Source organism: Balaenoptera ricei, chromosome 20, assembly GCF_028023285.1.
Source record: "Balaenoptera ricei isolate mBalRic1 chromosome 20, mBalRic1.hap2, whole genome shotgun sequence".
In the NCBI taxonomy this organism is placed as follows: domain Eukaryota; kingdom Metazoa; phylum Chordata; class Mammalia; order Artiodactyla; family Balaenopteridae; genus Balaenoptera; species Balaenoptera ricei.
This window is the reverse complement of record NC_082658.1, coordinates 46,431,622-46,458,258: the sequence shown is the minus strand read 5'-3', so window position 1 is coordinate 46,458,258 and position 26,637 is coordinate 46,431,622. Positions and strand designations below refer to the sequence as shown.

General features: G+C 53.5%; 1 protein-coding gene and 1 non-coding gene across 3 annotated transcripts in view; both read left to right on the top strand.

Annotated features, from left to right (window-relative positions):
* Positions 1–11,741, top strand: part of RAB11FIP4 (RAB11 family interacting protein 4) — a 120,892-nt gene extending 109,151 nt beyond the window's left edge. For both annotated transcript variants that reach the window (XM_059906485.1, XM_059906486.1), the window contains 6 exons: positions 100–240; positions 2,265–2,346; positions 3,157–3,294; positions 3,403–3,561; positions 4,692–4,835; positions 5,924–11,741. In XM_059906485.1, coding sequence (XP_059762468.1) covers positions 100–240; positions 2,265–2,346; positions 3,157–3,294; positions 3,403–3,561; positions 4,692–4,835; positions 5,924–6,040 — 781 coding nt within the window. In that variant the 3' untranslated portion in view covers positions 6,041–11,741. The remainder of the gene's footprint in view (positions 1–99; positions 241–2,264; positions 2,347–3,156; positions 3,295–3,402; positions 3,562–4,691; positions 4,836–5,923) is intronic.
* Positions 11,742–22,520: 10,779 nt separating this feature from the next.
* TRNAT-CGU (transfer RNA threonine (anticodon CGU)) lies at positions 22,521–22,592 on the top strand. Its single transcript has one exon. It is a non-coding gene; the product is annotated as a tRNA-Thr (tRNA).
* The last annotated feature ends 4,045 nt before the right edge of the window (positions 22,593–26,637 follow it).

Here is a 26,637-nt window from a genome sequence, read left to right as displayed (position 1 = left end):
TGGGGTCCGGGGCTCCCAGTGGTCGCAGCCTGGGTTCAGGGGAGGAGAGTCAGACCGCAAGAGCTTGCCCTGCACTGGAGTCCGCGCCCCTCTCCTCAGGGTGCACGAACTGGAGGAGATGGTGAAGGATCAGGAGACCATGGCCGAGCAGGCCCTGGAGGAGGAGGCTCGGCGCCACCGTGAGGCCTACAGCAAGCTGGAACGGGAGCGCAGCACGGAGATCGAGCTGCTGAACACCAGGTGGGCCCGCGGGACGGCCCAGTGCCCTCTGCCCTCTGATGCGCCCTCACACCCAGGTCTCGCCCTGTGGGCAGGCGCCGTTCCCATTGTATGGATGGGAAAACTGAGCCCCAAGGGGAAGCCTCCTGTAAGTCTACTTTTGATACTTGAACACATGGATGTGTTCTCTAGGAAGCAGGTAAAAGAATGTTTGTAGTAGGTACAACTGGAAACGACGCATGTCTATCAATAGGAGAATAGGTTAAAAAAACAAAAACAAAAACACAGTGGTCTTGCCTTGAGTCCACTGCTGGGTCTGATGTCCAGGCTTGGAGCGCCCCCTGCTGTCAGATTCTTCCCGACCCTGAACACTGGGGCGCACTGACCCCAGGCCCCAGACACCAAGGATAAGCAGGGCTGCTCCTGGGCCTCGGGTATGGCTGTTGGAACCTGCGGCAGGCAGGGAGAGGAGGACGGACCTGGGAGTCTGGCTTGGTCACCCATTAGCTCCATGACGTTGGACATACTCGGTCACTCTCTGGGCCTCAGTATCCATCTGTCAGCCCTCCCTGGAGAGTGACCAGGAAGGCAGGTCGGCTGATGCACGTGAGAACACTGCACACAGCTGAGGGCTGTGATGATGCCAAGGCCCTCCCCCGACACAGGCCAGGGAGGCCACCTGGGCCCCCGGCAGAGAGGATGGCTGCCCCTGCCCTTCTCAGGCCCCCTGTGGCCCCGGTGTCTGAGCTGAGCCTCTGCAGTCTGACAGGTCCAGCCGGGGTGGGGGGCGGGTTGGGAGGTGGGCTCCCACCTTGTACCTCACGGCTGGCATGCAGGTGGTCCCCTGCCTGCTGAGGTCAGGCAGGCCCGAAGGAACTTGGTGGGCCAGACCCCTGTGCAGCTGGGTGAGACCTCCCAACTCCCCGGTGCCTGAGACCCGCTTTGTCCCCTTTATCGACCAGGGCTTCATCTTAAGTTTCCACGGGTGTTCTAGAAGCTGCTGTTTTGCATCTGTTTCTTAATGAGACTGGTACCTCATTAAGCATCACGTTCTCTGCCTGCTCCTGACAGCCGGCCGGTCGGCTGGCCTGGGAGAGGTGGCTGGGACGCAGGTGGTGGAAGAAGACGGTGGGAGTGCAGACCAGGGCTGAGGCCGAGCACAGAAAGCCGGCCCTCTTGGGAACTGTCCCCTAACCCATGCCCCTGTCCAACTCCAGGGGGCGCTGTTCCCACAGATGCTGCAGGCAGCGCTCCCAGAGTCTGCAGCGTGCTTTGTGCCTCAAGAGAGGTGGCCTCGTCAGGGGGTGGGGGGGTGGTCTGAATTCCCCTTAGGCCCTGGCCCAGGGGCTTCTCCTGGGGAGCCCAGAGGGCAGTGGGGGCCAGGAAGCCCTCTCTCCACGAAGGAGGACATGACAGTGGGAAGGAGAGGGAATGCCCTACCAGAAATGGCCCTGCACTGTCCTGGTGCCACTGGCCAACGGCCCAACTCACCTACCCCTCTTCTCAGGTCACTGAAAACTGACCTGGACAGTCCCTGGTTAACATGAACACAGAGGAACCACTGCCCGTGGGCGTCAGCTGCAGCGAGCGCTCGGAGGGCAGAGCCCTGGGGGAGATGCGGGGGAGAAGGTTGCCTTCCAATGGTGAATCCTAACAGGAGGGCCCTGCCCCAGATGCCACAGGAGGACTGTCCATTAGCAGAAGAATACCACTGCCTACCCGCTCCGCAACCCCGGGGGTGTTTCAGGCCCTAAGCAGTATGCAGAAAGAACCTTATGTTCTTATTCATTCACAAACAAGTGTTTCCTTTTATCCAAAAATAATAATAACTCAGAGTCTTTACCATTTTGCCTTGGATGACAGGAAGCTCAAAGCCATATTACCATTTGGAACAATTATTCATATTCTCCCTCTCTTTCTCTCTCTCTCTGTCTCTCTCTCTCATTTTCTGGTATGTACCCCCCAGGGAGCGGAGAATTGCTGCAAACTGTCAAATTGTAAGGGAATCTCCATTTTTGACATTCTTGTCCTTCTCCTTTCCCCAGGGTGCAGCAATTAGAGGAAGAAAATACCGAGCTTAGAACGACAGTGACTCGGCTGAAGTCACAAACAGAGAAGTTGGATGAGGTAAGCAGCAGGTCCAGGCATCGCTCAGACTTGGATCTTGAGCCAAATCCACAGAGAGGCTGCGTTGGCCATCGGAGGCCTTTAGTTTCTAATTTCTGAAATTCTAATAAAATTGCTCTAGCCAAAAAAAAAAAAAAGGCGTCAAACATGAGTAATAATTCATTTTTCCATATTTCTTATTTTCCAAATTTTCTATAGTGAGTATCTATTTCCTTGTATTACGGGGTAAAATAATAAAAAAAAGAAAGAGGTTAGCTTCTGTTTGGGGTCTTACCTTCTTTTTTTTAAATTTATTTATTTTACTTATTTATTTTTGGCCGCATTGGGTCTTCGTTGCCGCGCACGGGCTTTCTGTAGTTGCGGCGAGCAGGGGCTACTCTTCCTTGCGGTGCGCCAGCCTCTCGTTGCAGTGGCTTCTCTTGTTGTGCAGCACGGGCTCTAGGCGCACGGACTTAATTGCTCCGTGGCATGTGGGATCTTCCCGGACCAGGGCTCGAACCCGTGTCCCCTGCATTGGCAGGCGGATTCTTAACCACTGCACCACCAGGGAAGTCCAGGGCGTCTTACTTTCGTATTCAAGTCCATCTGGCATCACTGAACGGCTTCAGAGACCTGAGATTTTTTCTAGCTGTGTCTCTAGACTCCTAGGGGATCTGGTCATTTCTTTAATCCGTGCCTCGGAAGGCTCTGTCCAAGGGGCTGGTCTGATGGTCCATTTGTCGAGGTGGCTGCCCCGGCCCCCAGCAAAGCCCCTGGGGCACCGCGGGCCCCCTGGGAACTCTCCCTGTGCCCCGGTCTCCCCGGCTCCAGGAGCGGCAGCGCATGTCCGACCGGCTGGAGGACACCAGCCTGCGGCTCAAGGATGAGATGGACCTGTACAAGCGCATGATGGACAAGCTGCGGCAGAACCGCCTTGAGTTCCAGAAGGAGCGGGAGGCGACGCAGGAGGTGGGTCCCGGGCCGGCAGGTGCCAGGGCTCCCCCCGACCCCCACCACCCCCGCCACCCCGCATGCCCCACGCCCCCGCTCCCGCCAACCAGCCTCTTTCCCCCGCAGCTCATCGAGGACTTGCGCAAGGAGCTGGAGCACCTGCAGATGTACAAGCTGGAGTGCGAGCGGCCGGGCAGGGGCCGCGGCTCGTCCTCTGGCCTGGGCGAGTTCAATGCCAGGGCCCGAGAGGTGGAGCTGGAGCATGAGGTCAAGCGGCTCAAGCAGGTGGGCCCTGGGAGCCTCTGGCCCACGGGATCAGGTGTCCAGGTCCCCTCCGGGTGGGTCTCCTGTGAGGGGCCGAGGGCCGTAGCGCCCCCTTCCCCGACGTAACTGCCTGCTCCTCCTGACACCCTCGTCGTCAGGGCTGCTGGTCCCCGTCTCACGGCTCAGCCAAGGCAGATGGAAATCCCAGGGGCTCTGCTCAGCATCCGTGAAAAGAAGCAGACACCCGTCTTCTGTCCTGGGCACATGGGGTGGGGGGGAGACTCTACCCAGCCACCCAGTAGTGCCTCGCTGCGTTGGGTTCTCCCAGGGGCAGACCCCGCGCCCAGGATTCCATTTCAGATGGTTTCCGGAAGCACTCCCACGATTGGAGACCAGTTGGGGGTGGGGGAAGTGGGATCAGGAGGGGGCAGTGACCCAGAGAGGGCGTGATGCCACGGGAAGCCCGCACCCAGAGACTCTGAGTTGACCACCCCCCGACCCCCGGAAGCAGAGGTGCTGCTCCCACAGCAATCCTAAACCCCAGCCCTTCTCAGCCACGAGGGGGCGCCCTAGGCCCCAAGTGTGAGCAGTTAGGAGCCTTTAGGCAAAAGCTAGAGTGCAGGGCTGGTCACCAGGGTCTGGGCAGGACAGTACCGGGCCTGCTGTACTCAGGAGTGAGGGTGCCCCTAGAAAGAACTCCCAAGAGCGGGATTCCTGAGCCTGGCTGCAGGAGGAGCCAAGGAGATGAGCTGACCTGCCAGCCCAGAGATCCAGAGCATTGCTTCTCCTCACCAAGGGCCAGTGTTGGAGAAGGAGCCACTGGGTGGGCGGTGTCCTCACACAGGGCCTCCGGGACCCCTCTTCTGGCTCACCCACCTCCAGGGAGGAAGGGGTGGCCTGGAGCCATGCCCCTGTCTAGAAACTTGGCTCCCTGAGCAGGGCTGTAACTCCTCCTCAGAACCCCAGGACCTCCCAGGACCCAGCCCTCCTCCCCCTCAAGCGTGGCAGATGCCCCATCATCTGTGGGTGTCCTGAACTGGCCATGACACACGCCCAAGGGGAGGAGAGGGTGCTGGTGGCAGTCAGGGAGCAGTGGATGCGGAGAAGTGGGTTCCGGTGGGAGTTGGTATTGCCTTTGTCCCCCTCCCCAGGAGAATCATAAGCTGCGGGATCAGAATGACGACTTGAACGGGCAGATCTTGAGCCTCAGCCTCTACGAAGCGAAGAACCTCTTTGCCACCCAGACCAAAGCCCAGTCACTGGCTGCGGAAATAGACACAGCCTCTCGTGATGAGGTAATGTGCCCACCGGCTCTCGCCTTGGAGCCTGGCTCCTCACCTGTGAGTCCTGCCCCATCTCACCTGGCTCGATGACAAGCCTCAGGCTGCCCAGGGCCTGGCCCCTCGAAGTCCCCATCTGCAGTGACCCCGAGTGACAGGGCAGAGCGGTGAGGTGAGGAGGCTGCAGGTGGAGTTAAATCTGCTCTGATTTCCTGTACGTGGTGGGAGGAGCATGGGTTTGGGAGCAGAACGGAGTCTGAGTCTTCGCTCTGCCAGGAACATGCCGAAATGGCCAGTTGATGTCATCAACTTATAATCCAGGGGAGGCTGGACGACCCCTCCCCCAAGTCAAGAGGGGAAGGACGCTGGCATTTCTTGGGCACCTGCTTGCAGTATGTCTTCGCTTAATCTTCTGAGAACTCGAAGGCTTTCTGAACACTTGCCTGTCACAGATGGGGAGATCAGGACACAAGATCACCCAACTTACGAAGGGAGAGGGACCCAGGTCTCTAGCTCCAAAGCCCACTCTTTCTGCCCCACTGGGGTGTGCTTATGAAAGATCAGGCCTCCGAAATACCCAGATTAGATTTCAACACGAATCATGAGTCACTGAACCCTTACCCTGTGCTTGGGACACACAGCTAAGAGCTGGCCTCTGGGCCTCAAGGAGCTCCCATGTGAGCCGGGCACCAGCCTCCAGCCTGCGGGCAGAGGCAGCATTTCAGTTACAGCCTAAAGGACACGGCAGGAGTTGACCTGGAGAAGAACAACGGCAGGGCCGGAGGGTGGTGAGGGGGACATTCCAGGCAGAGGAAACAGCTGGCAGTCTTAAGGACTTCGGATGTCACTCCTGATTATAAATGCCTCTGGCCAGTGTTCTCTACCTTTATCAGAAAATCACCCATACCTGGACTTCTCCATGGGCCAGTGATATGAGACTCCCTGGGGGTGTGGCCTGGGCATCTTCGTGTTTAACCCTCCCTGGGTGTGATGACTTAGACTCGTGCCCTGGCTCCGAGCTCTGAGGCTGGTCTTGGGGCACTGGCTGTGCCCGCACCCCAGCCCCGGCCCGGCCTCTGACCTCTCTTTCTCGTTCCCTTCAGCTCATGGAAGCCCTAAAGGAGCAGGAGGAGATCAACTTCCGGCTGAGGCAGTACATGGACAAGATTATCCTTGCCATCCTGGACCACAATCCCTCCATCCTCGAGATCAAACACTGAGACAAGGGGCCTGGCTGCAGAGTGGCCTCGGGACCCCTGGACCCCGGGATTAAGGGCCAGATCCTGCCTGAGGATGCGGCCCAGGCCGGGCTCCCACGCACACCGTTAATGTGTCTCTGGCCACGGTGGTGTAACGTGTACTGGTGTGTATGGGGGGAGGCCATACGCACAGCAAGGGGTGAGCGTGGGCCGTGGCTGCGGGCGCCATCTGGGCTGTTAGCTGTCCTTGCACTTTGTGGTCCCTTTGCGAGGGGCAGAGGGTCCCCGAGGTGGGCGGGGGCGAGGTCGGCGGTCAGGAGTTACTGTAATGATGAGAGCTAGAAGCTTGTGTTTCAGATACTGGATAAAATGATTCTACCTCTGGGGACCAGGATTAAAAAGTACTCTAGTGAGACAGGCTCTTCCACCTCATCCCTGTTTCCCCCTGGGAGTGGGAGCAAAATTACGATCTTTTCCAGGAGTTCAAATGCCTCACCAACCTCTTCGGCCACCTTTCAGGCCCAGGTGCTTGAGCTCGGAGAGGAAGAAGGAGCGTATGGGGGGAACGTGTAGGGGCCCCGCACGAGCCCCCCCGCCCCCAGCCGGCAGCCCGTGTGAGGCTTGTGCACAGAGTGTCCCAAGGACTCAGGTTTGTGGAGGAGCTGGAGGGGGCGACCTTCATCCTGAGAATTCTTGGCGTTTTGAGAGTTCCCCGCAAACTTCTCCATCCCTGCTCACCTACCTCTCCCTCTCTGTTTTGTTTTTTAAGACAGTGAAAAATAAGCAGCGTTCACCTGGGTGTACATGAAGGGTTAAAAGAAAGGGGAAGGAGGCTGGGGACAGTCTAAGGCACGTGTTGGCGTTGGGCAGCCAAAGACACGATTTTCGGGCGGGAGCACGCTCAGGTCCCTGCCAGCATCCTTTTCCGTGGATGCCTTTCAAGAGAGGACATGGACGGACCCTCTCGACAGCTCCCTCGGGCTAGAAGTGGGCCTTGCTTACCTGTCCCTGGTGATGGCCTTGGGTTTGGATGTTCAGAATCCAAGCTCTGGGCTTGGCTCAGTTGGGTGGTGAGGGCCCCGTGTTCCAGCCTTTAGAAACACACCTGAACTCGGGTCTCAGCCAGGGGAACAAACGCTGTGCTGGTGGGAGAGACAGTTGGGGAAGTTGCAGGGAAACCTTAGTCTTCCATCCTGGTGACACATGGTGGAAATTCACCCTCTGGATCTTTCATGTGATGTTTTGTTCTAGGTGGCTGGGAGTAGATACGGTACTTTCCTTTGAGTTTTCCAATGTGTCTCAGTTTTGTATGGCTTGTGAATTGTTTCCTTAATCCAAATACATATAAACAATGTATGGTCTTATTTTCCCCCCTGCAGTTTCTTGTTTCCTTCAGCACTTCTAGTGTGAACAGGAAAGCTTGGGCATCTTGGGGAGGGGTGTATGCAAAGGAGAGAGGGCAAGAGAGGGTGAAGAGGGGACCTAGGGACTCAAGTGTGTTCCCGCTCACAGAGCAGGGCTGTGGCCAGGACTGATCTTCATCCCATTCCAGTCAACGTTTGCTTTTGTTGGATTTCGTGATTTCTTTCTAAGCGTATGCATGGGATTTGTTTCCTGCAGCAAATCATGGTGCTGCATCAGTCTGATCCAGGACTTTGGGGCCGCCCACACCAGGAAGATGAGGGCAGGGGTCAGTCTCCTGGGAGTCTCTCAACCCCCTAAGGACACTGGTCTCCTTGGGCACCCCAGGGGTCTAAGCAGAAGCAGCGGTGGAAAGAAGGCACGAGGAGTGGGTCTCTTGAGAATTTGCTAGTAGGAAGGAATGGCATGAGTTAAAGGACAGGAAAGATGATGAATCACGAGGTGGCTTTGGTCTGGGTTTTATATGGGGAGGCGTCCTGCAGAGAGGCCAGCCGGATCCGGATCCTGGTCTGTGGGGGACTCACCCCAGGGGTGAGCATTTTATGTGTAACCGTTTATGTGCTGTTTAGTCGCCCTGATGTGGAATTCCAGGGGAGGCCGCAGAGGCCTGAGTTAATAAAGTCACAATGTGGGAAGGAATCTCCGCCAAGCGGAAAGCGGTGGAAAAAGCTGTCAGCCTGCAGGGGGCGCCACGGGAGCGGACTCCCGCAGGAAGCGCTAGTCGGGAAGGCCCCTCGGGACCTGGTCTCTGGAATGGGCTGACTGTAAAATGAGACTGAGTTCCACTTAACACACGCCCCATGTTGAGTCCAACCTTTTCACTTCAGCCAGAATATCAGATTGGCTTTTTAAGAGCCTGTAGCTTTTTAGCCTGAGGGGGGCAGATGCTGGAGGGGTCCCAGCCCCACAGCCTCTGGGCAGGTTCCAGAGCTGGACTGACTGCTCCAGGTGGGGCAGAACGTGCTCTCTTCCTGTGTTTTCTCCTTCCTTTGTTTTCCGGTGGAGCGTTCTGCTTTTCTCTCTTCAGCGGTGGGGCTGCTAGATAGTATACAGGATGCCCAGTGAAATCTGAATTTCAGGTAAGCAAATGACTTTCAGTAGGTGTTCCCTGCAGTACTTGGGACACATTTTAAATGGAGAAGCTTTTAAAATTCTGATAACTGGGCCCAGTCCCCAGAGGTTCTGATTCCGTCGGTGTGGGGTGTGGCCCAGGCATCAGTGTTGTGTTTTTTTTTTTAAAGAATTCCCCAGGTGATTATAATTTAACTGGGTGCCCCATGTGGGTTTTGGTTTTGCTAAGCCTGGCAACTGTACCAAGTAGGGATTAGCAGTAACTTGTGTGAAGTTTAGAGGTGTTTGGGGGTGTGGGGAGGGGGTTCTGCAGCAGATTCACATTTACATGACTGAGCTATCTTTGCATTCAATCAGAGCCCCAACAAAATTCGTTGAACCAGCAAGTGTTTAAAAAAAAAAAAAAATTAACTTTGAATTGCCAGAGTTAGGCAAGTTATCTTAAATGCGTAGATTCTTCAAGAATTGTCAGAGGGAAGTTATCCTTTATCTATAAACGTCTAATACACTTTATTTCTCACCTATTAAAAACACAAAGCTGGACAACCTCCCAAAGTACCTGGGCCTGAAACAGGGTTTCTCAGCTTGGGCTGTGCATTGGAATCACCTGGGGAGATTTTTTAAAATGCTGCTGCCTGGGTCCCCGGAGATTTGGATTTCATTGGTGTGGGTGTGGCCCAGGCACCCAGCTGTTTAAAGAGCTCCCCAGGTGATGGTAATGTGCAGCCAAGGCGGTTGCTGGCCAAAGGCGGAGAAAACCTCTGTTGGGCTTGTTAACCCAGGTGCTGGATAATAGCGGGTTCTCCTGCTGGGATGTTGGTGGCTTTTCCTGTAATGATGTCCGATGGTGAGAGGTTAGCAGACCCCTCGCCCCTAGGATGGGAGGCCAGATGCCTTCAGGAGTGGGTGGATCCAGCTGTTCTCACTAGCCTAGGGGTTAGCGAACCCAAGTGGGCCGGTCTCTGTCTGTTGCTGGTGGAGCCGGTGGGTGGCACATGCTGGGATGTATCAGACACAGTCCAGAGTGGGAGTAGAACGGAGTGGGGGTGGGGAAGGGGCGGGGGGTGGGGGTGGCTGCCGAAAGCAGCCTCAGAAACAGCAGCCACCGACTTGCACAGCTGAGCCCAAGGGGATTCCCGCTTTGGGGGTTTTGCCTCTGATCTGTTTTCAAGCTGGGGGGTTAAAGGTCACCCCAGCACCTCCCCTGTTAGTCGCCATACCAGCATCCCCGCCCAGCCCCGGAGGCTCCAGGCGCTAATCTGCTGGATTCCTGGCCGAGCCAGGTCCTGAGGGTCAGAACGGCTCTTTTGTTCCAGTGAAGGGACTTAGTAACGGGCAAAGCCCTTCAGGGGCCCGTGGGGCCTGGGGGACCGGGAAGAAATTAAGCCCTCTTTTTGTGCTCCGTGGGTATGTGTGTTTAATGCATTAGCAAATTTAAACCTAAAAAGCGAACTTCAGATGCGATCGGAACAGGGGAAGCGTCGGGATGGTTATAGTGCCAAGGAAACGACTGTTCACCCGGCAGATCTACAGCGACTCTCTTTCAGGGCTGAGGTGGGTTTTAGATTAAGGAGAGGGGCCATTCGGGGCTGCAGCCCTGGCACCCGGCCCGGCCTTTCCTCCTTTGGGACTAGGCCAGCTCCTCTAATGCTATGCTTCAGGCTGGCAAGAGGCCTCAAGCTAGAGGGGCCACGCCCTCCTGGGTGACTTTGCGGAAGTCCCTCCCCCCCACCCCCACCCCCGCTGACCTTAGGGGCCTCCGGGCCCTGCCATCCCATTCTGAGTGCGTCCATGAACAGGCAGGGAGCAGGAGAGGCCGGAGCTGTGGGCCTGTTTACCTGCCCTCCTGCCATGCTCCACCTACCTGGGAAATAGGCTGCCTTCTAGAAAGGTGTGTTTCTAGAAGCGTAGGCCCTGCGAAGCCTGATGCCACATGACATTGGTGCTCCGACCTCGTAGGCTTCTCTTTTCCTCGTGATTGTAACGGAGGGGTGTCTGCCCGGAGCCAGCAGCAGGGGGGTGGCCGGGAGAGGCACCCTGGCGCCGACCCTGCAGGATCTCAGTGCTGTCGTCTGGGGAGACGTGCCTTCTCCGGGCCCCTCTGCTTTGCTGTGCTGCACAGGCTGTGTTTTGTCTGCATGGTTTGGGGTCATCGTCCTTGTGCCTTCTGTCCCCTGTCACCACTGTACAGGAGTTTCCACTGCCCCCTTTTCTACATCCTCCGTTTACCCGAGCCCTGTAACGTGTACATAGCGTCCCCCTTTGCATCCACGTGCCTCCTCCCCGCGAGGCCCGCCCCCCGCACGCCCGTCCACAGGTCCCAGCTCCGCTTCCTCCGCTCGCTCAGCCGTGCAGACTTGCTGACCTGGGACAGGTGTTTCATTATGGTCTCACTCAGCCCGTCGTCCAGCCTGCCGCTGTTTAGGCGTCTTGCACACTAGAAAAGGCTCACTCTGTGCAAAGCAGCTTCTCCCACAACCCCCTCCCTGAGTCGGTGTCAGTACCTGTAGCCGGCAGAACGCACCTTCTTAAGCTGGGGCGTCGTCCCGGCCGCGATGTCGTGGGTCTGCGGCCGCTCTGTGGGCCCCTCGGAGGATGCACCCCCGGCCCACGGGAGAAGCTCCAGCCGTGCAGCTCCCGGTGCTTGGCACTGGACCTGGGTTCAGGGCCATCGCCATCTGGTGTCTAAACAGCTTCGGACCCCAAGCAGGCAGAAGGAAGAGGCTTCTGGCTGCATCCCCTGCCTGCCACTAACAACTGCCCAGCTCTTCCTCATCCGCCGAAGGTGCTCAGACCCGGGTGCCATTCAATCCCCGGTGAGGTCAGGACCACCGTCGGACCATGCGTCGCTGAGGACTGGCTTGCAGCCCGCTGGCTTCCTCGTCCCGGCTCGTCCCGCTTTCTTGGCTGGGGTCTCCGGGGCCCGGGTGGGATGAGCTGCATGTGAGGGCTCGTCCGAGGGTCTGTCAGGTGGCTCTGACGCATCGTGGGATTTCACCTGAGTCTTTTGCCCCAGGAGCCTCCGTCTGGAAGCAGGTTTAGCTTTGGGGCTGGAGTGAGACCTCCACCTCCAGGCCCCAGGGTGGGGAGAGGGTGGCGAGGCTCCAAGGCTGCGTCCCGGGGTCCCGAGCCGTCTGCCAAGAAGGAGCGGGCTCTCAGAGGCAGGCTCCCTCGGGAACGCTCACGCACAGACCCAGGTGTAAATAAACACTTTGCTCTTCTTGCCTGACTTGACGGTGTCTCTGTGGTAGGGGAGGGAGGGCGGAAGAGGTGAGGCCTGGTCCCAGAACTCCTGGGGTTGGTCTCCCGTAGGAAGAGCGGGCCTCATCCAGTGTACCAGGGTGGCTGGTGCCCCTCCGGGGGCAGGGGCTCACCCTGCAGACCCTCTTTTGAGCCTGTCCTAGGGACAGCACCTAGGAGAGGAGATGGGCATCCCAGAAGCCCTGATAACGGCACCCTCGGGGCTGTGATGTTTGAAAATTCTGTCCTCGCTGCAGCCACGTTCCCTTTCCCAGCAAGGGCCTCCCAGGGCTCTCAACTTGTTCTGGTCACTAACGGGGTCCCCGTGCCATCTTCTGCCGTGTCCGCTCCCATGACTCCCCTGGGTCACAGGCCCAGGTCCTCCACTTGAACCTGGTTGCACACCAAGCTGCCAGCGTGGGTACCACCAAGCACTGGAGGTGCCCCAGGTTGGTGGCCCAGACCCCCAGGGTCCTGCCCTCTCCTGTCTGCCCCTAGTGGTGGTTATGGAATTCCAGGTGTCAACAGAGTTCACAGGCCCATCCTCTCTGGAGGTGAGTCTGCCTTCCTGTTAGCCCAGGCCTTCAGGACAGGGAGGACCAGGCCCTCTTACCTCCCCACACGGGCCCTGGTGCTATAGGTCTGCCCAAGTGGGCAGACAGTGCCCCATTCATTGGATTCACATGGCCTCCTGGGCTCACAGCAAAGTCCTCTTCCAACACTGGGCGTTTTGTGATCTGGACCTTTACTCTCTCCATCCTCCTAACATGCCTTTCCCTTCCCAAGTAGGGTTGCCAGATTCTGCAAGTCAAGATACAGGATACCCAGTTAAATTCGAATTTCAGATACATAATTTTTCAGTGTAAGTATGTCCCAAGCAGTACTAAAGTTATTCATTGTATTTCTGAAATTCAGATTTAACTGGGTGTCCTGTATTTTATCTGACAACCCTATTCCCCACTCCTTCTAGGACCCCTCTGCTGCCAGCCAGGTGTCTCCAATTCCTGAGCACTGGCCCTGCACCCCAGTTTCAAAAATGGCTTCCTTCTTAGTTTGCCACTACTTTTTTTTGAGACTGGTTCTGCCTTCCCTACCCCAGCCATCCAGAAGCAACTGCTGGCCTTTCCAGAAGCTGTAGCCCCCTTGCACCCTGCCTTGGGGTGTGTGTGTTGAGATCTGAAGTCCTGAAAAGTTGAACTCGTTGTTGAGGAAGCGGGGGAGAGTGCAATGGGGTCTCGGGAACCAGGGTGGGGACGGGGTGTCACTGAGAAAACCCCAGTACTAAACTTCCAATCTGTTGTTTCACAATAATTAGGCCATTTCTGAGCACCAACTCTGTGTTCATGGAAAAAGTCCTGCACTTGAAATCAGACCCCCATTCTATGACTTCCTTCTGTGTGACTAGGCAAGTTTTCTGAGTTTCGGTTGCCTCGTCCGTAAAGCAAGGGAAGTAACAGTTCCTACCCACGGAGTCAAGCCACCAGATGGGGATCCAGTAAGTGCTTGCAGAATCAGAATCTGGATTTCGGGAGGCAAAACTCATCTTCCCCCAAAGGCTCCTTATCGAAACGTCTCCTCTATTAAATTAGTTTTCTAGGGCAGCTATAAAAATGTACCACAGGGGACTTCCCTGGCAGTCCAGTGGTTAAGACTCTGAGCTCCCAATGCAGGGGCACAGGTTCAATCCCTGGTCAGGGAAGATTCCCACATGCCGTGTGGCATGGCCAAAAAAAAAAAAAAAAGGTACCACAAATCGGGGGAGGGGGTGGGATGGTGCTTAAAACAACAGAAATTGATTCACAGTTCTGGAGGCCAGAAGTCTGAGATCAAAGTGTCAGCAAGGTTAGTGCCTTCTGCAATCTCTGAAGGAGGATCTGCTCCATGCCTCTCCTGGCTGACGGTTGACAGCAATCCTTGGTGCTCCTTGGCTTGTGGCTGCATCGCTCTGCCTTTGCTGTCGCATGACCATCCTCCGTCAGTATCTCTGTGACCAAAATTTGCTCTTCTTATAAGGACACCAGACGTTGGATTAGAGCCACCCTACTTTAGTATGACGTCAACGTGATCACAACTGCCATCACCCTATTCCCAAATAAGGCTACGTTCACAAGTACAGGGCTTAGGACTTCAACATACCGTTTGGAGGGGACACGATTCAACTCAGTTTACTATTCTGGAGAGAGGTGAGAGCAAGCCCTGCAGTGTGTGCAGGCTGGGGCCCCTGCACAGTCTTGGAGACCGTTTTCTCACCCTCTTTATTACTGACGACGTCCCTACGCCGCTTAGAGGTCACGGTTCCTGCAAAAGTTCCATTGTCGGATCCCACCAACTCACCATGCCCTCAAATTTAGGCCCTTTTAGAGTCATCTGGGCCCAGGACAAAGTCTCCTGAAGGGTCAAAAATGTCTGGATACAAAATCAACCAACAGACTTAATCTACCAGGCACCAGGGTGGGATGGGAGCTGGGGGCAAGGGGACTGAGGCCAGTGGGCATCAGGGATAGCTTCCCCGAGGAAGGGCAGTTTCAGCAGAGCCCTGAAGAATTGTAGGATCTGGGAATCACACGTGGGGGAGGTCTGTAGAAAGCACGGCTGTTTCAGGATACGGTGGCCGGGAGGTGAGCGGAGAGGTGGGGCTGGAGAGATGGGACAGCTGAGGCCCTGCAGAGCCTGGTGGGCCAAGGGTGGATCTCATCATCCATTAAGCAAACGTTTCATCAGCACCTGATAGACGCTCAGTGTAGGGTGAGGTGCTGGGTTTGTGACAGCAAAACAAACCCGCTCCCCAACCTCAGGGCATAGCAGCTTCTAGAAAGGGAGGTTCTCAAACTTGGCTGCATATTTGAATCACCTGGAGGAATTTTAAACCACGTGGATGTAGGGCCCCAGCACAGTGATTTGGATTCAGATGGGGCTAGACGCTGGGGTTTTTTCCAAACGCTCCCTGCCCCCACCCGAGTGATGCCAGTGTGTGGCCAGGGCTGAGAGTCATGGGTGCATAATCACTGCTGAAATTGTTTTAGGAGTCGGGAGATTTCAACTAGGCCTGAAGGAGGAGCTGGAGATGGCCAGGTGAGAGAGGTTGGGAAAAACAGAGAAAGAACAGGTGCAAAGGCCTTAGGAGAACTAGCGGGTCAGAGGGCAGAGGGCAGGGGGCAGGGGGCAGGGCCGTGGCACCCACTGAAGGATCTTAAGCCAGCGGCGGCCTGGTCCGAGCTGAGTTTCAGAGAGCGGCAGCAGGACCAGGTAGGCTGCCGAGAGAGGAACCGAGACGAAGGCAGCGTGGACTCAGGTAAGACCTGGTTGGTTTTGGTTTTTGCTGCGTGAGGCGGAGAGTTGGAATCACCAGCTTTGGGTGTTCACTTGGGCAAGGGAGCCAGGCGTCTCATGGCCTTGCCGGGCAGGTCCACCCAGCCAACCCATCTCCGGAAAATGACTAACCTACGCCCAGGGGTGGAAAAAGCTATTCCCGCGGCCTCTCGCTTGCAGGCCCAGGATCCTCAGGGGGAGGAGGTGCAGCCCTGCTAACCGTGGGGTCCAGAGATCCGTGGTCAGCAGGGGGCCCTTGGTGAGGGGTGAGTCGGGTTCGGTCAGTCCATGTGGCTGCTCTCTGACCTTTGAGCCGCGGAGAAGTGGGATTTGGCAACACTCCTCCCCCTACAGCCCCTCTCCCCTCCCTAATCCCTGTGCCGAATGCGGTGTTTGGCCCACAAGATGCAACAACTAGGTGGTTCGTGTAGCTGGCGTGTCTTTAGGGCTCACTGTGCGCCCTGCAGTGTTCTGAATGCTTGGCGTGGGGCCCGTGGGCTCTTTAGGAGCAAGAGCCCACAGGTGGAACTTGTGCGGCCTGTTTGCACTGATGGGGGCAGGAGCAGAGGCCCAGGAAGGATGGTGGTTCCACCACGGGTCAGCCTGGTTGGCCAGGCTACAGCTTAATGTGGGCTGAGGGGTCAGTGGTGCCCCAAGCCCGCTGGGGCAAGGTTGTGGGCTCTAGGGCCCAGGAAGCCCGGAGCCAGCTTCAAGCCAGTCCTTCTGGAACTCACCAGGTGGCTGAGTTGGGGCTGCAGGAAGTTCCCCTCATTCTCCTGCCATCCCTGGTTTGGCCCTGACTTTCTCTCCAAGCTCTGACTTTGCTGTTGGGTTCTGATTTGGGCTCCATGAACTGATGTGGCCTCTGGGTTTAACAAAAAAGAAAAAAAAATGGCTGGCGCTCCTGAAAGGCCCAAACCCAGAGGGCAAAGGCGCTGAAGTTTGGGCCCACTTTCCAGATTCCGTTTGGTGTCACTAAGCCCAGGGGAGCCTGTGAGACCCTCATCCCCTGCGTTCTAGCCCAGCTGGCCCCCTCTGTCTCCACGTGGCCTTCTCAGTTATCCAGTCCAGCAGGCGACCCCCAGACCAAAAGCTGGACTCTTCGGGTCTCTGGCAGCGTCAGGCCAGACCCTCAGTGCTTCGGCCTGCAATCGTGTTGGTGCTGGGGGGTGGGGGAGGGGATGCTGTAAACGTCAACTCCAGAGGCTGTCAAGGCAGGAAGGAGACTAGGAGAGGGTGTAGTCCAAGCTGTCCCACTAGAGAGCCCTCAGATGTTTCCATTTTGTGAGGTGAAGGTGGGCACAAAGAAGCCCCACCTCACATCTCTCTGCATACCTCTCTCTACATTTTGAGGTAGCTGGTCACACAGCAATAGGTGCATGAGATAGCAAGTCTTCAGCGGTTTCGGCCCTACCAGGCTTGTTTTCAGGAGATCCATCTTTCCCAAAAGAAATCCACCCAAACAGGACCCATCTTGGGGAATGACTTGGTCCATCAGTGCTCTGACCTCAACCAAGTAGATCTCTTACTGTCCGGGAGCCCGCATGGAGACACTCCTGACTGTCCGTCACAGTAGGATCGTGTTCAGGGAAAGGAAGGGTCCCAAGGGCTGTAGCTGCTTAGCGCTGGTGCTCAATAAGGCTCCTGCCTTGTTTGGGGCCTTCTGAGGAGGCCTGATTTATACCCCGATAAAAATTAAAAAAAAAAAAAAAAGAAAAAGATTTACAATGTTGTGTTCGTTTCAGGTGTACAGCGAAGTGAATCTGTTATACATATACCTATATCTTTTTTTAGCTTCTTTTCCCATATAGGCCATTACAGAGTATTGAGTAGAGTTCCCTGTGCTATACAGTAGGTCCTTACTAGTTATCTATAGATATTTTATATATAGGGGTATGTATGTGTCAATCCCAATCATCCAATTTATCCCTCCCCCACTTATTTAGCCTGTGATCCACCTGTGAGCCTGCCCCGACCCTTTAAATTACAGCCACCTGTAAGTATTTTGTTATGAGGGAAGGCTCTACCAACGGGTGGAGGAGTTGGGAAAAGGTAACCGACTAAACACTGAGAAGGGGAAGAAAGAGAGAAAAAAATCAAACCGCGTTAACCCCAAGTATGAAAAGCAGCCTTAATTTAAATGTCTACACACGTGGCCATACACTCTCCAAAAAGGTTTCAACCTGTGTTGACTTTTTTCTCCTACTAACAGCAGACTTAATTTAGAGCCTTCGTGCTGGCAAAGGGGCTGTGAAACTTGACGAAAGGGAAAGTTTCAGGTTGCTACCGCACGCACCTACGGAAAAAGGGTTGAGCGGCATTTCACACCCCTGCTCACTTCAGCAGTGAATAGTGAAGAAGGTGGTTCAATTTTTAATTAATGCAGGGCTGTGGCTGATAGCGAACAAACTCCCATTTTGTGGATGAGGAAATTGAGATTAAATAACCTCTGAGGGGCCGCTGGGCATGGCCCCTGCCTCATTCATCCAGCATCACAAAAGTTTCGATTACTCCATGCAAATAACCACCAGCCCACAAACCTAGAAACAGAAAGTGTGTTAGTTGTATGTAACCTCCTATATCTAGGAACTATTATTGCTAAGTAACAAACTACCCTCAAAACCCTACCACGAGAACAATTGATTATTTTCCCCATTTTGTGGGTAGGCTGGCAGCTCCTCTGCAGGGTGTGCCTGCGTTTGCTCATATAGCTGCCCTCAGCTGAAGGGTCAGCGGGGCTGGGAGGTCTGAGGTGGCCAGGCTGACGTGTCTGGTAGGTGGTGCTGGCTTCTGGCTGCAAGATGCCTCACGGCCTCTCATCCTCCAATAGCTGGACTGCCTTTCTTACACAGTGGTCTTAGGACAGGCTTCTGAGATAGCAAAGGCAGAAGCTACAAGGTCTCTTGAGACCTAAGCTTTAGAACTTAACCATCACTTGGCCCACATTCTATTGGTCAAGGAAAGCCAGACGGGCAGCCCATACCCAAAGATGGGGAATAGACTCTACCTTTGGGTGGGAAAAGCAGCAAAGAATTTGTGACTGCTTTTAATCTACTATATCTCTCTGTTTAAAGTTACCACCCTCCATCCTACCTGCAGAACTTCCCATCCTTCTTCTCTGCTTTATTTTTCTCCCTAGTACTTATCACCATCTGATATACTATATGTTTTGCTTATTTAAGAATAGAAGCTCCATGAGGGTAGGAATCTGTGACGCTTAGTTTACTGCTATAGCCCCAGCACTGAGAAAAGATTCTAGCACCTAGTAGGTGCTCACTGAGGATTTGTTGAATGACTGGATGATCTTATCACTGTACTGCATGGAAGTAGGTATGGCCTGATTGTCAGCTAGGAGCTTCTGGAACCAGCTCTCACCTTTTGGTCAAGTTTCAAAGCATCTTTCTCAAGGCAAAAGCTCTATATTAAAAATGGTACATGTGAGTTTAGGAAACAGAAGTTAGACCATGCTCTTACGGCTGCTCACTGCTGGAAGAAGGACAAAATCAGGCTCCTGGGCCAGACCCACAGGGACCCCCACCAAGAAGCAGCCCCAGCGCAGGCCAGGGTTGGCTGTGACTCACAGCACGGGAGTCAGAGTAGAGGATTCAAGAATTACCTCTTGGGCTTCCCTGGTGGTGCAGTGGTTGAGAATCTGCCTGCCAATGCAGGGAACATGGGTTCGAGCCCTGGTCTAGGAAGATCCCACATGCCACGGAGCAACTAGGCCCATGAGCCACAATTACCGAGCCTGCGCGTCTGGAGCCTGTGCTCCGCAAGAAGAGAGGCCGCGATGATGAGAGGCCCGCGCACCGCGATGAAGAGTGGCCCCTACTTGCCGCAACTAGAGAAAGCCCTCGCACAGAAACGAAGACCCAACACAGCCATAAATAAATAAATAAACCCAAAGTTTAAAAAAAAAAAAAAAATTACCTCTTTTTTTTTTAAGTGTTTTTTAAAGGTATTAAAAAAAAATAAACTTTATTTTTTAGAGCAGTTTTAGGTCCATAGCAAAACTGAGTGGAAAGCATGGTTACCATATTATCCCTCCCACCCACAACGCACAGCTTCTCCTGCTACCAACATCCTGTACCAGAGTTGTATGCCTGTTACAATCCATGAAATGATCCACTTTTAAAGATGTGGGACGTGCTCATCTTACAATGGTGAGAAAAATGAGGACACCATGAAATATACGAATGTGAAAATATGAGTCTGACTCTCCTAACTGTATTATATATATATATATATATATATATATATATATATATACACTCCATTTCATCAAATGCATCGATTTAAAAAACTTACGTGCCACTAAAAAAAATTGCCAATTGTAGAACTCCAACTATAACCAGTTGTCATATTGATTTCTAATTTGTTAAAATGTGAAAAAAAAAAACCAACCCATGTATCTCGGAAAAAATGAATTAGTGTGTTTCATACATACAAGAATGCAGGCACAATTGTGCTTCTCTCTGGTGGTAAGACTACGGGTCCTTTGAATTCTCCTTTTTATGCTTTTAAAAACTCCTGTCTCCAACAAATGGTGCTGGGAACGCTGCATATCCACATGCAAAATAATGAAGTTGGATGCTTACTTTACACCACAGGCAAAAATTAAGTCAAAATGGACTAAAGACCTAAACATAAGACCTGAGTTGATATAACTCTTAGAAGAAAAAATAGGAGGAAGGCTTCAGGACATTCGATTTGGCAATGATTGATTGCTTGAAGAGGACACCAAAAAAAAAAAGGCAACGAAGGCAAAAATAGACAAATGGAACTACATCAAACGGAAAACTTCTGCACAATAAAGGAAACAATCAACAGAGTGAAAAATCCAACTAAGGAATGGGAGAAAATATTTGCAAACTATATATGCGATAAGAGGTTAACATCCAGGATACATAAAGAACTCCTAAAACTAAAAAAACCCAAGCAAACAAAAACCCAATAACCTGATTTAAAAATTAGTAAAGAACTTAAATAGACATTTCTTCAAAGAAAAATAAATGGCCAACAAGCATATGAAAATATGCTCAACATCACTAATCAGGGAAATACAAATCCAAGCACAATGAAATTACACAACCTCACACCTATTAGGATGGCCACTATAAAAACAAAACAAGTATTGGCACTGATGTGGAGAAATCTGAACCCTTGTGCACAGACGGTGGGATTGTAAAATGGTGTAGTCACTATGGAAAACAGTTGGGAGGTACCTCAAAAAATTAAAAATGGAATTACCATATGATCCAGTGTTCCCACTTCTGTGTATATATCCAAAAGAACTGAATACAGGATCACGAGATATTTGCACCCCCATATTCATTGCAACATGATTCACAATAGCCAAGAGGTGGAAGTAAACTAAATGTCCAATGACAGATGAATGGATAAAGAAACAACCAATGGAATATTGAGCCTTAAGAAAGGAAATCATGTCATATGTAGATGAACACGGATGAACCTTGACCTTATGCTCACTGAAATAAGCCAGTCACAAAAAGAAAGACACTTATATGAGGTACCCTGAGTAGTCAAATTCTTACAAACAGCAGAACGGTGGTAGCCAGGGGCTGGGGGAGGAGGGAAAGGGGAGTTGCTGCTCCGTGGGTACAGAGTTTCCCTTTTGCAAGATGAAAAAGTTGCAGAGAGTGTTACACAGCCATGGGCCTGTAGTTAACACTATTGTACATTTCAAAATGGTTGACAGTGATTTTTATAGCTTTCCTGACTTTCCCCAAATCTCCACCAACACAAGGATGACTTGGGCAGTGGAGGTGGCAGGGTCGGCAATGGAGGGATTGGTCTCGTTTGTGTCCCCACCCCCGACGCCTGTGTAAAGGAGGGCTGGGGCCTGAGGGAGGCTGGCAGTTGGCCGCGCCCTGCCCTGGGACGGTGGGGGGGGGGGGGCCTCCCCTTCCCCACCCATCCCCACTCACCCCCACTCACCCCCACTCACCTCTCGTGGAACAGACGCTATGGCCACAGGCCAAACAAGGACAGAGGGACCTAGTTTTGTTTCCTTAAAAAAAAATTTTTTTTTAATTTATTTTGGCCGCCTCTCGCGGCCATGCGGGATCTTATGTCCCCGACCAGGGATCAAACCCGTGCCTAACTGCAGTGGAAGTGCGGAGTCCTGACCTCTGGACGGCCAGGGAATTCCCTTCCTTTCTTTTCAATTTAAAGAAAATACAAAACCTACAGTATCGTAATAAACACTCGTATCCCCAACCTGTCAGCTTTTTGCCTCTTTCACAGAATAGAAACAAAACATTACCAGTAAACTCCCCTTTGGTCCCTATCTCCAGTCTCCCCCTTTCTATTTTTCTAATGTTTTTACTTTTATCTACTTTGTGTGTCTTTCCCTTTGCTTTAGTAAATGGCACGTATTGTTCTACATCTTAAAATCACATGTGCTTTTGTGCTCCTTCTATGCTGATAATCATTCCTTTGAATCTAGATCATTCCTTCTAAGAGTGTTCTACTGTTCCGTGGTATGGCCAGACTAAGAGACTCCTCCATTCAGGTCGCCTCCAGCTGGTCACTCTAGCACTGTCCCCAGAACATCCCTGGGGGCATCTCTTGTGCGCCCACATCTGACCCTCCTGGGCAAGGCCACAAACAGATGTTTATTTGGAGTCTCCAGGCCCGAGGCCCGTGCCAGAGGCTGAAGGGCAAGAGGGTAGTGAGAGCACCGAGGAAGGTTTTTCTTACACAGACGGCCGCCCCTGAGGGATCAGCCAGGCGCGCCCACTTCCCTTCGCCCCTGCAGCGTGGCGCCCATCCCTCCCGGCTCCCTGCATCTTTCTCCGAGGGCCAGTCCCGTTCCTGCCTGTACCGCCCTTCTTGCCCCCTCGGTTCCCCGTGGACTCGGCCCTGCATCTTTCTCCGAGGGCCAGTCCCGTTCCTGCCTGTACCGCCCTTCTTGCCCCCTCGGTTCCCCGTGGACTCGGCCCGAGCTCCAGCGCGCTGCCCCAGTATCCTGCCGACCGGATGGAAATGACCCAGCCAAGGTCACACGGCGGCGCTCCGAGCCGGCGGAGACGCCAGCGGGGACGCTCTGCCCTGGCTCGCTCGCCGCCGCCGTCTCCGCTTCAGCTCCGTCACAGGCGTCGGTCGTGGTTTCTCCCAGCCTGGGTTCTCCGCCCGCCGCCGCTCCTTTCGAATGCCCCTCGGGCCTCTCCGCAGGCGCCGTGCCCCTGGGGGCGCTAGAGGCGGGGCGGGGCGGGGCCGGCGGGCGCCGCGAGTTCGGATCCCGCCGCGGGCAGGATGCGGGAGCCTGGCCTTCACGCAGAGAGGGCCCCAGCGGCTCCGAGCGCTAAGTCCCGGACGGCGGGTCTGGAGGGCAGGGCGGCTGGGCCGGGGGCGGGGCCGGAGGTGAGGCGCCGCCCCTCCCGCGCCTGCGCCGCCTCCCCTCCACTGAGAGCTTCCACCGCTCCCTCGGCTGTCAGGCGCGGTGGCCAAGTGGTAAGGCGTCGGTCTCGTAAACCGAAGATCGCGGGTTCGAACCCCGTCCGTGCCTGGTTCTTGAGGTTGGGGTCGATAGTGGGGGCTTCAGTGTTCCCATGTGTATCGCCTCTTTCCTCTGCGATGTGGCATTTTTTTACTTTTCATATTGTGTTCAGGCGTCTTCCAGTCCCACCCTTCCCCGTCCACCCGCATTCCTCGGCTCCGCGGTCACCAACGCAGGCCGAGCCAGGGCACCAGGGTTCGTGGGCACCAGCTATGTCGCGCTTCGCTAGCCGCCCTGCGTCTCCTCTCCCCGAACCTCCATTCACCCAGCCGCACTGGGCAGGGCGGGGCTGGCCTGGGATCCTTGTGTTACCTGCGGTGACACTAAGGCCCGCGCTAGGCATTGGTGTTGCCAGCGGCGGGTAGGGTGGAGGTAGAGGTCCGGTCTCACTGGTTTTGCGCGTCTCGAGGGTGGGAGAAATTTCCAGAACGGGCATTTGAGTTTCTGGAGCAGTGTTTTCTGGTTTCTGGGTTTTGCTTGAAAGGTGAGTTCTCCACGTGGTGCTCGCTGTCTGCCTTCTTGTCTAGGAAGCCAACCATATCGTTCAGCTGGAGGGTGCCTTTTCCTTTCCCAGCCCTTGTGAACTGACCCTTTAAGTCTGGCGCCTGCCTGTGTGATCCTTTGAATCTGGCCCCTAGCCAGTTATGGTACTCCCCAAGTCATTTTTAGGATAAATAGACCAATTTAATATGACATGATGTTTAGTGCCTCTCATTCCTGATATGCTCTGGTCTATCTGTCCCCTTCTTCAATTGTGACACTCAGGACTGAAGTGACACGTACTACTCCAGGTGTAGTCTTATTAATGTTTCTTCACCTCCCTCATTCTATATCTCATACTCCTGTTAACGTGACCCAAAAACACACCTTTCCATAGGTCCCGCTGCACAGTTGACCACGTGGAGCTTCAGGTGGATTGAATGTCAGCAGAGTCTCTTTGGGGCAGGATCATAGAAGACAGGATATGGGGCTCAGGAAGCAGGGAAATATATTGATCTTTTTCGCTAAGATTCCAATAAATGGAAGAGATACACTTAGGTTTTGAAGGGAATGCTGAGCTAGGTTATCAGTGTCATCATGGAATTGTTCCTAAATGCAAATCGATTTTCCAGACATTCAGATTCCAGACATTCAGGGATAGGAAGGGGAAAGGTCCTGAAATACTGGATATGGCCTTGAATCCTGTCCCTTAGTTTGGATTCCTGATGAGAAGGAACTCGGAGGCTGGACACTGGGTTTCCTGCAGCTGCTGGAGCAGAGAATTCCACCCCACCAGAGGGGGGTGGACGAGCCAAGCCAAAGTCAATAAAAGAGGGTCAAGGTACAGAAGAGGTCAACATACAGATGTTGGGGGAAACATGGTCCCCCAGAGGCAGGGGTCAAGTATGGATCCCAAGTCAAGGTTGATGAGAGGAGATGGAAGTGCAGGTGGGTCAGATACAAGCACCAGGGTGAGCATGGGAGCCGAGAGGCCTAGCAGTTACCTTGTAGGCCCACAGGTATCTATACTCACCTCCGTGAGACTGGAGGTAGGTCATTGGCTTGAAGGGGGAGGGCAGAAGCAGAAGGGGACACCTGTGTTGAGTTTATTGCATGACCCTTGTTAAATCACATACCCCGGACTTCAACTTCCTTAGTTGCAAAATTCGAGAGTTGAAAGAGATGTTTCCTAAATGCCTTGTGGCTTGAAATTCAAAGCTTCTGCCTCAGAGCTTGGCCCTTGGAGAAGTCGGGGTTGGGGGGGGGGGGGTGCTGCCTCGAGCTAGCGCCACGCCCAGTCTCTCTTGGGGCTGCCAAAGTAGTGAATCATAGTATCCCCTTTCACAGTGGGACTTGGTCATGGCACCCTGGCGGTGAGACTATATGGCCCTGGTTCCCCCATCCAGAGTTACAGCCAGTCCTCCCTGATGGGCAGGACCAGAGCTACGAAGCCCCTCCCCCCCATCAGTTTCCCCTTGCTCGGACCTCCCCACAGTGGCTCCCCCCAGAGTCTAGGACAAACACAGGGCCTCTGGGACCGCAGTTGGAGAGCCACGTATGCAGGCACAGTCATTTGTGGGCAGCTAAAAACCTCCAGGATATTTTTAAAAATACAAACTACTTTAGATCAGGCCGCTTCTTTCCTGCGAGCAAATATTATGTGACTTAAAAGCAGAATTTGGCAACTGTATATATTTTGCCTTGTGCCGTCAGTTTTAGTCCAATATTCCAGCCTGGAGATATCTATTTTTAAATCTTTTATTGTACAATAAAACACAATTTCAGAAACCACACAAATCAAGTGAATGTCTTAATGAGTTATAAGTAGAACACCACCCAGGTCAGAGAACTTTGCCAGACACCCAGAAACCTCTTTCATGTGCCCCCCTCGCAATCACAACCCCCTACAGCCAGAGGCAACCGTACTCCTTACTTTTATAGTAATCACTTCCTTGCATTTTTACTTATCACCTTGTACATCTTTATACCCTATAGTTTAACTTTGCCCATTTTAAAAACTGATATGTCTTTTAAGCTTTTTTTTTTTTTTTTTTTCCAGTCACTAGGATCCTCTTCCTTCCCTTTTATTTCCTTGCAGTCTGTCTGTTGAGGAACCTGGCCCATTTGACCTGGAGAGTTTCCCGTAGTCTAGACTTTGCCGACTGCAGACTCTTAGTGCAGTTCTATTTCTTCTGTCCTCGGTATTCCCTGCAAATTAGCAGCTAGATCCAGACACTGGATCAGAGTCAGATTCCATCCCTTTGGCGAGACTCAGGTATCACCTTCTCTGAGAAACCTCTGATTCCCCCAGGTAATGAGTCACAGCTTATTGTCTGGGACCCCTCTGTGTGTTTCACGCCATAGGTGGGAGGCCCCTCAGGACTGGGACAGTGCCTTGCTTGTGTCTGTGTTTCCAGCATCTGGTACAGAGACAGAGCCCTCTTACAAGAGAGGACCCTGCTTAAAGGGTTGCGGAGGTCTTCCCAGAGGAGGTGACGTCATACCTGGGCTCTGGAGGATGAACAGGAATTTGCCAGAGCACCACAAACTATCTTGGCTACTTCTGCCCTCATTCAATCATCGTTGACGCTCAAATATCATGATCTAGGTTGCAACTAAGCAGGCAGGGGTGCTTTTCTCCTCCCTAAACCCCACCCCCACCCCCAGCTGCCAACCCCTCTGACCTTGCACATAAAATGAAATTTCAGATTAAGAAACAAATACTGTCTGTCGATGCTTTTATAAGCAAACACTAAAGGTCCAACCCTATACTTTAGGACAAAAGTTGCCAGTTTGGAATCATGGTCTGATAGGAATGAAAGCAACCACCCAACCCTCTCATTGTACAGCCACAGAGACAGGCAAAGAGAAGGGAAGTGATTTGTCCAAGATCATCCAGAAAGCACTACCTTTATGACATAGGTTAAGCTCTTCTGCAGGATGAGCACAAATCTGCTTGGAAAAGTCATCTTTGATTATAACCTGACATGTACCCAGGAGATGGCCCATCTCTTTGCCAGCCTATGGGGCAAGCAGGTACTTCTCTTGTCTAATATTCACCCCTGATCAATAGAAAAAGCACATAGTGAACAAAATCACTAGGCTTCACCCCAGTACTCAGGCTGTGGAGACAAGGAAGGGACACAGAAACTCCCTATCACCAGTTGGATTCCCCAGGAGACAGACTCCTAGATCTTCTGAACCAAGGGCTCTCCCATCTTCCAGGCACTTACCCTGCCCAGAGAAAGCCTTTCTGAGAACCCCGAGTGAGAGGGCTGGCACTCTGAGCCAGCAGGACTCCTTTGTGTCCTTACTATCCAGGATTTTCCCATCGCCCTCTCAGCCTCACTCCCTGGGTCACATTCAGAGTGACCACCTGCCTTCTCCCCACCCCCCATCAGGCAGGAAAACTGAATCCAGCTCGAAGCGCTGCCTTGGCCTTGTGGAAATACCATTACACCTGGAAAGAATCAACTCCTTTCTGGGGACTTTACCCTCCTGCTGCTTCTTGCAGGCAAAGGTTGTGTCCTGTCTTCTCAAGAGAGGAGAAGCTGGGAGAAATCACAGAGAAAAT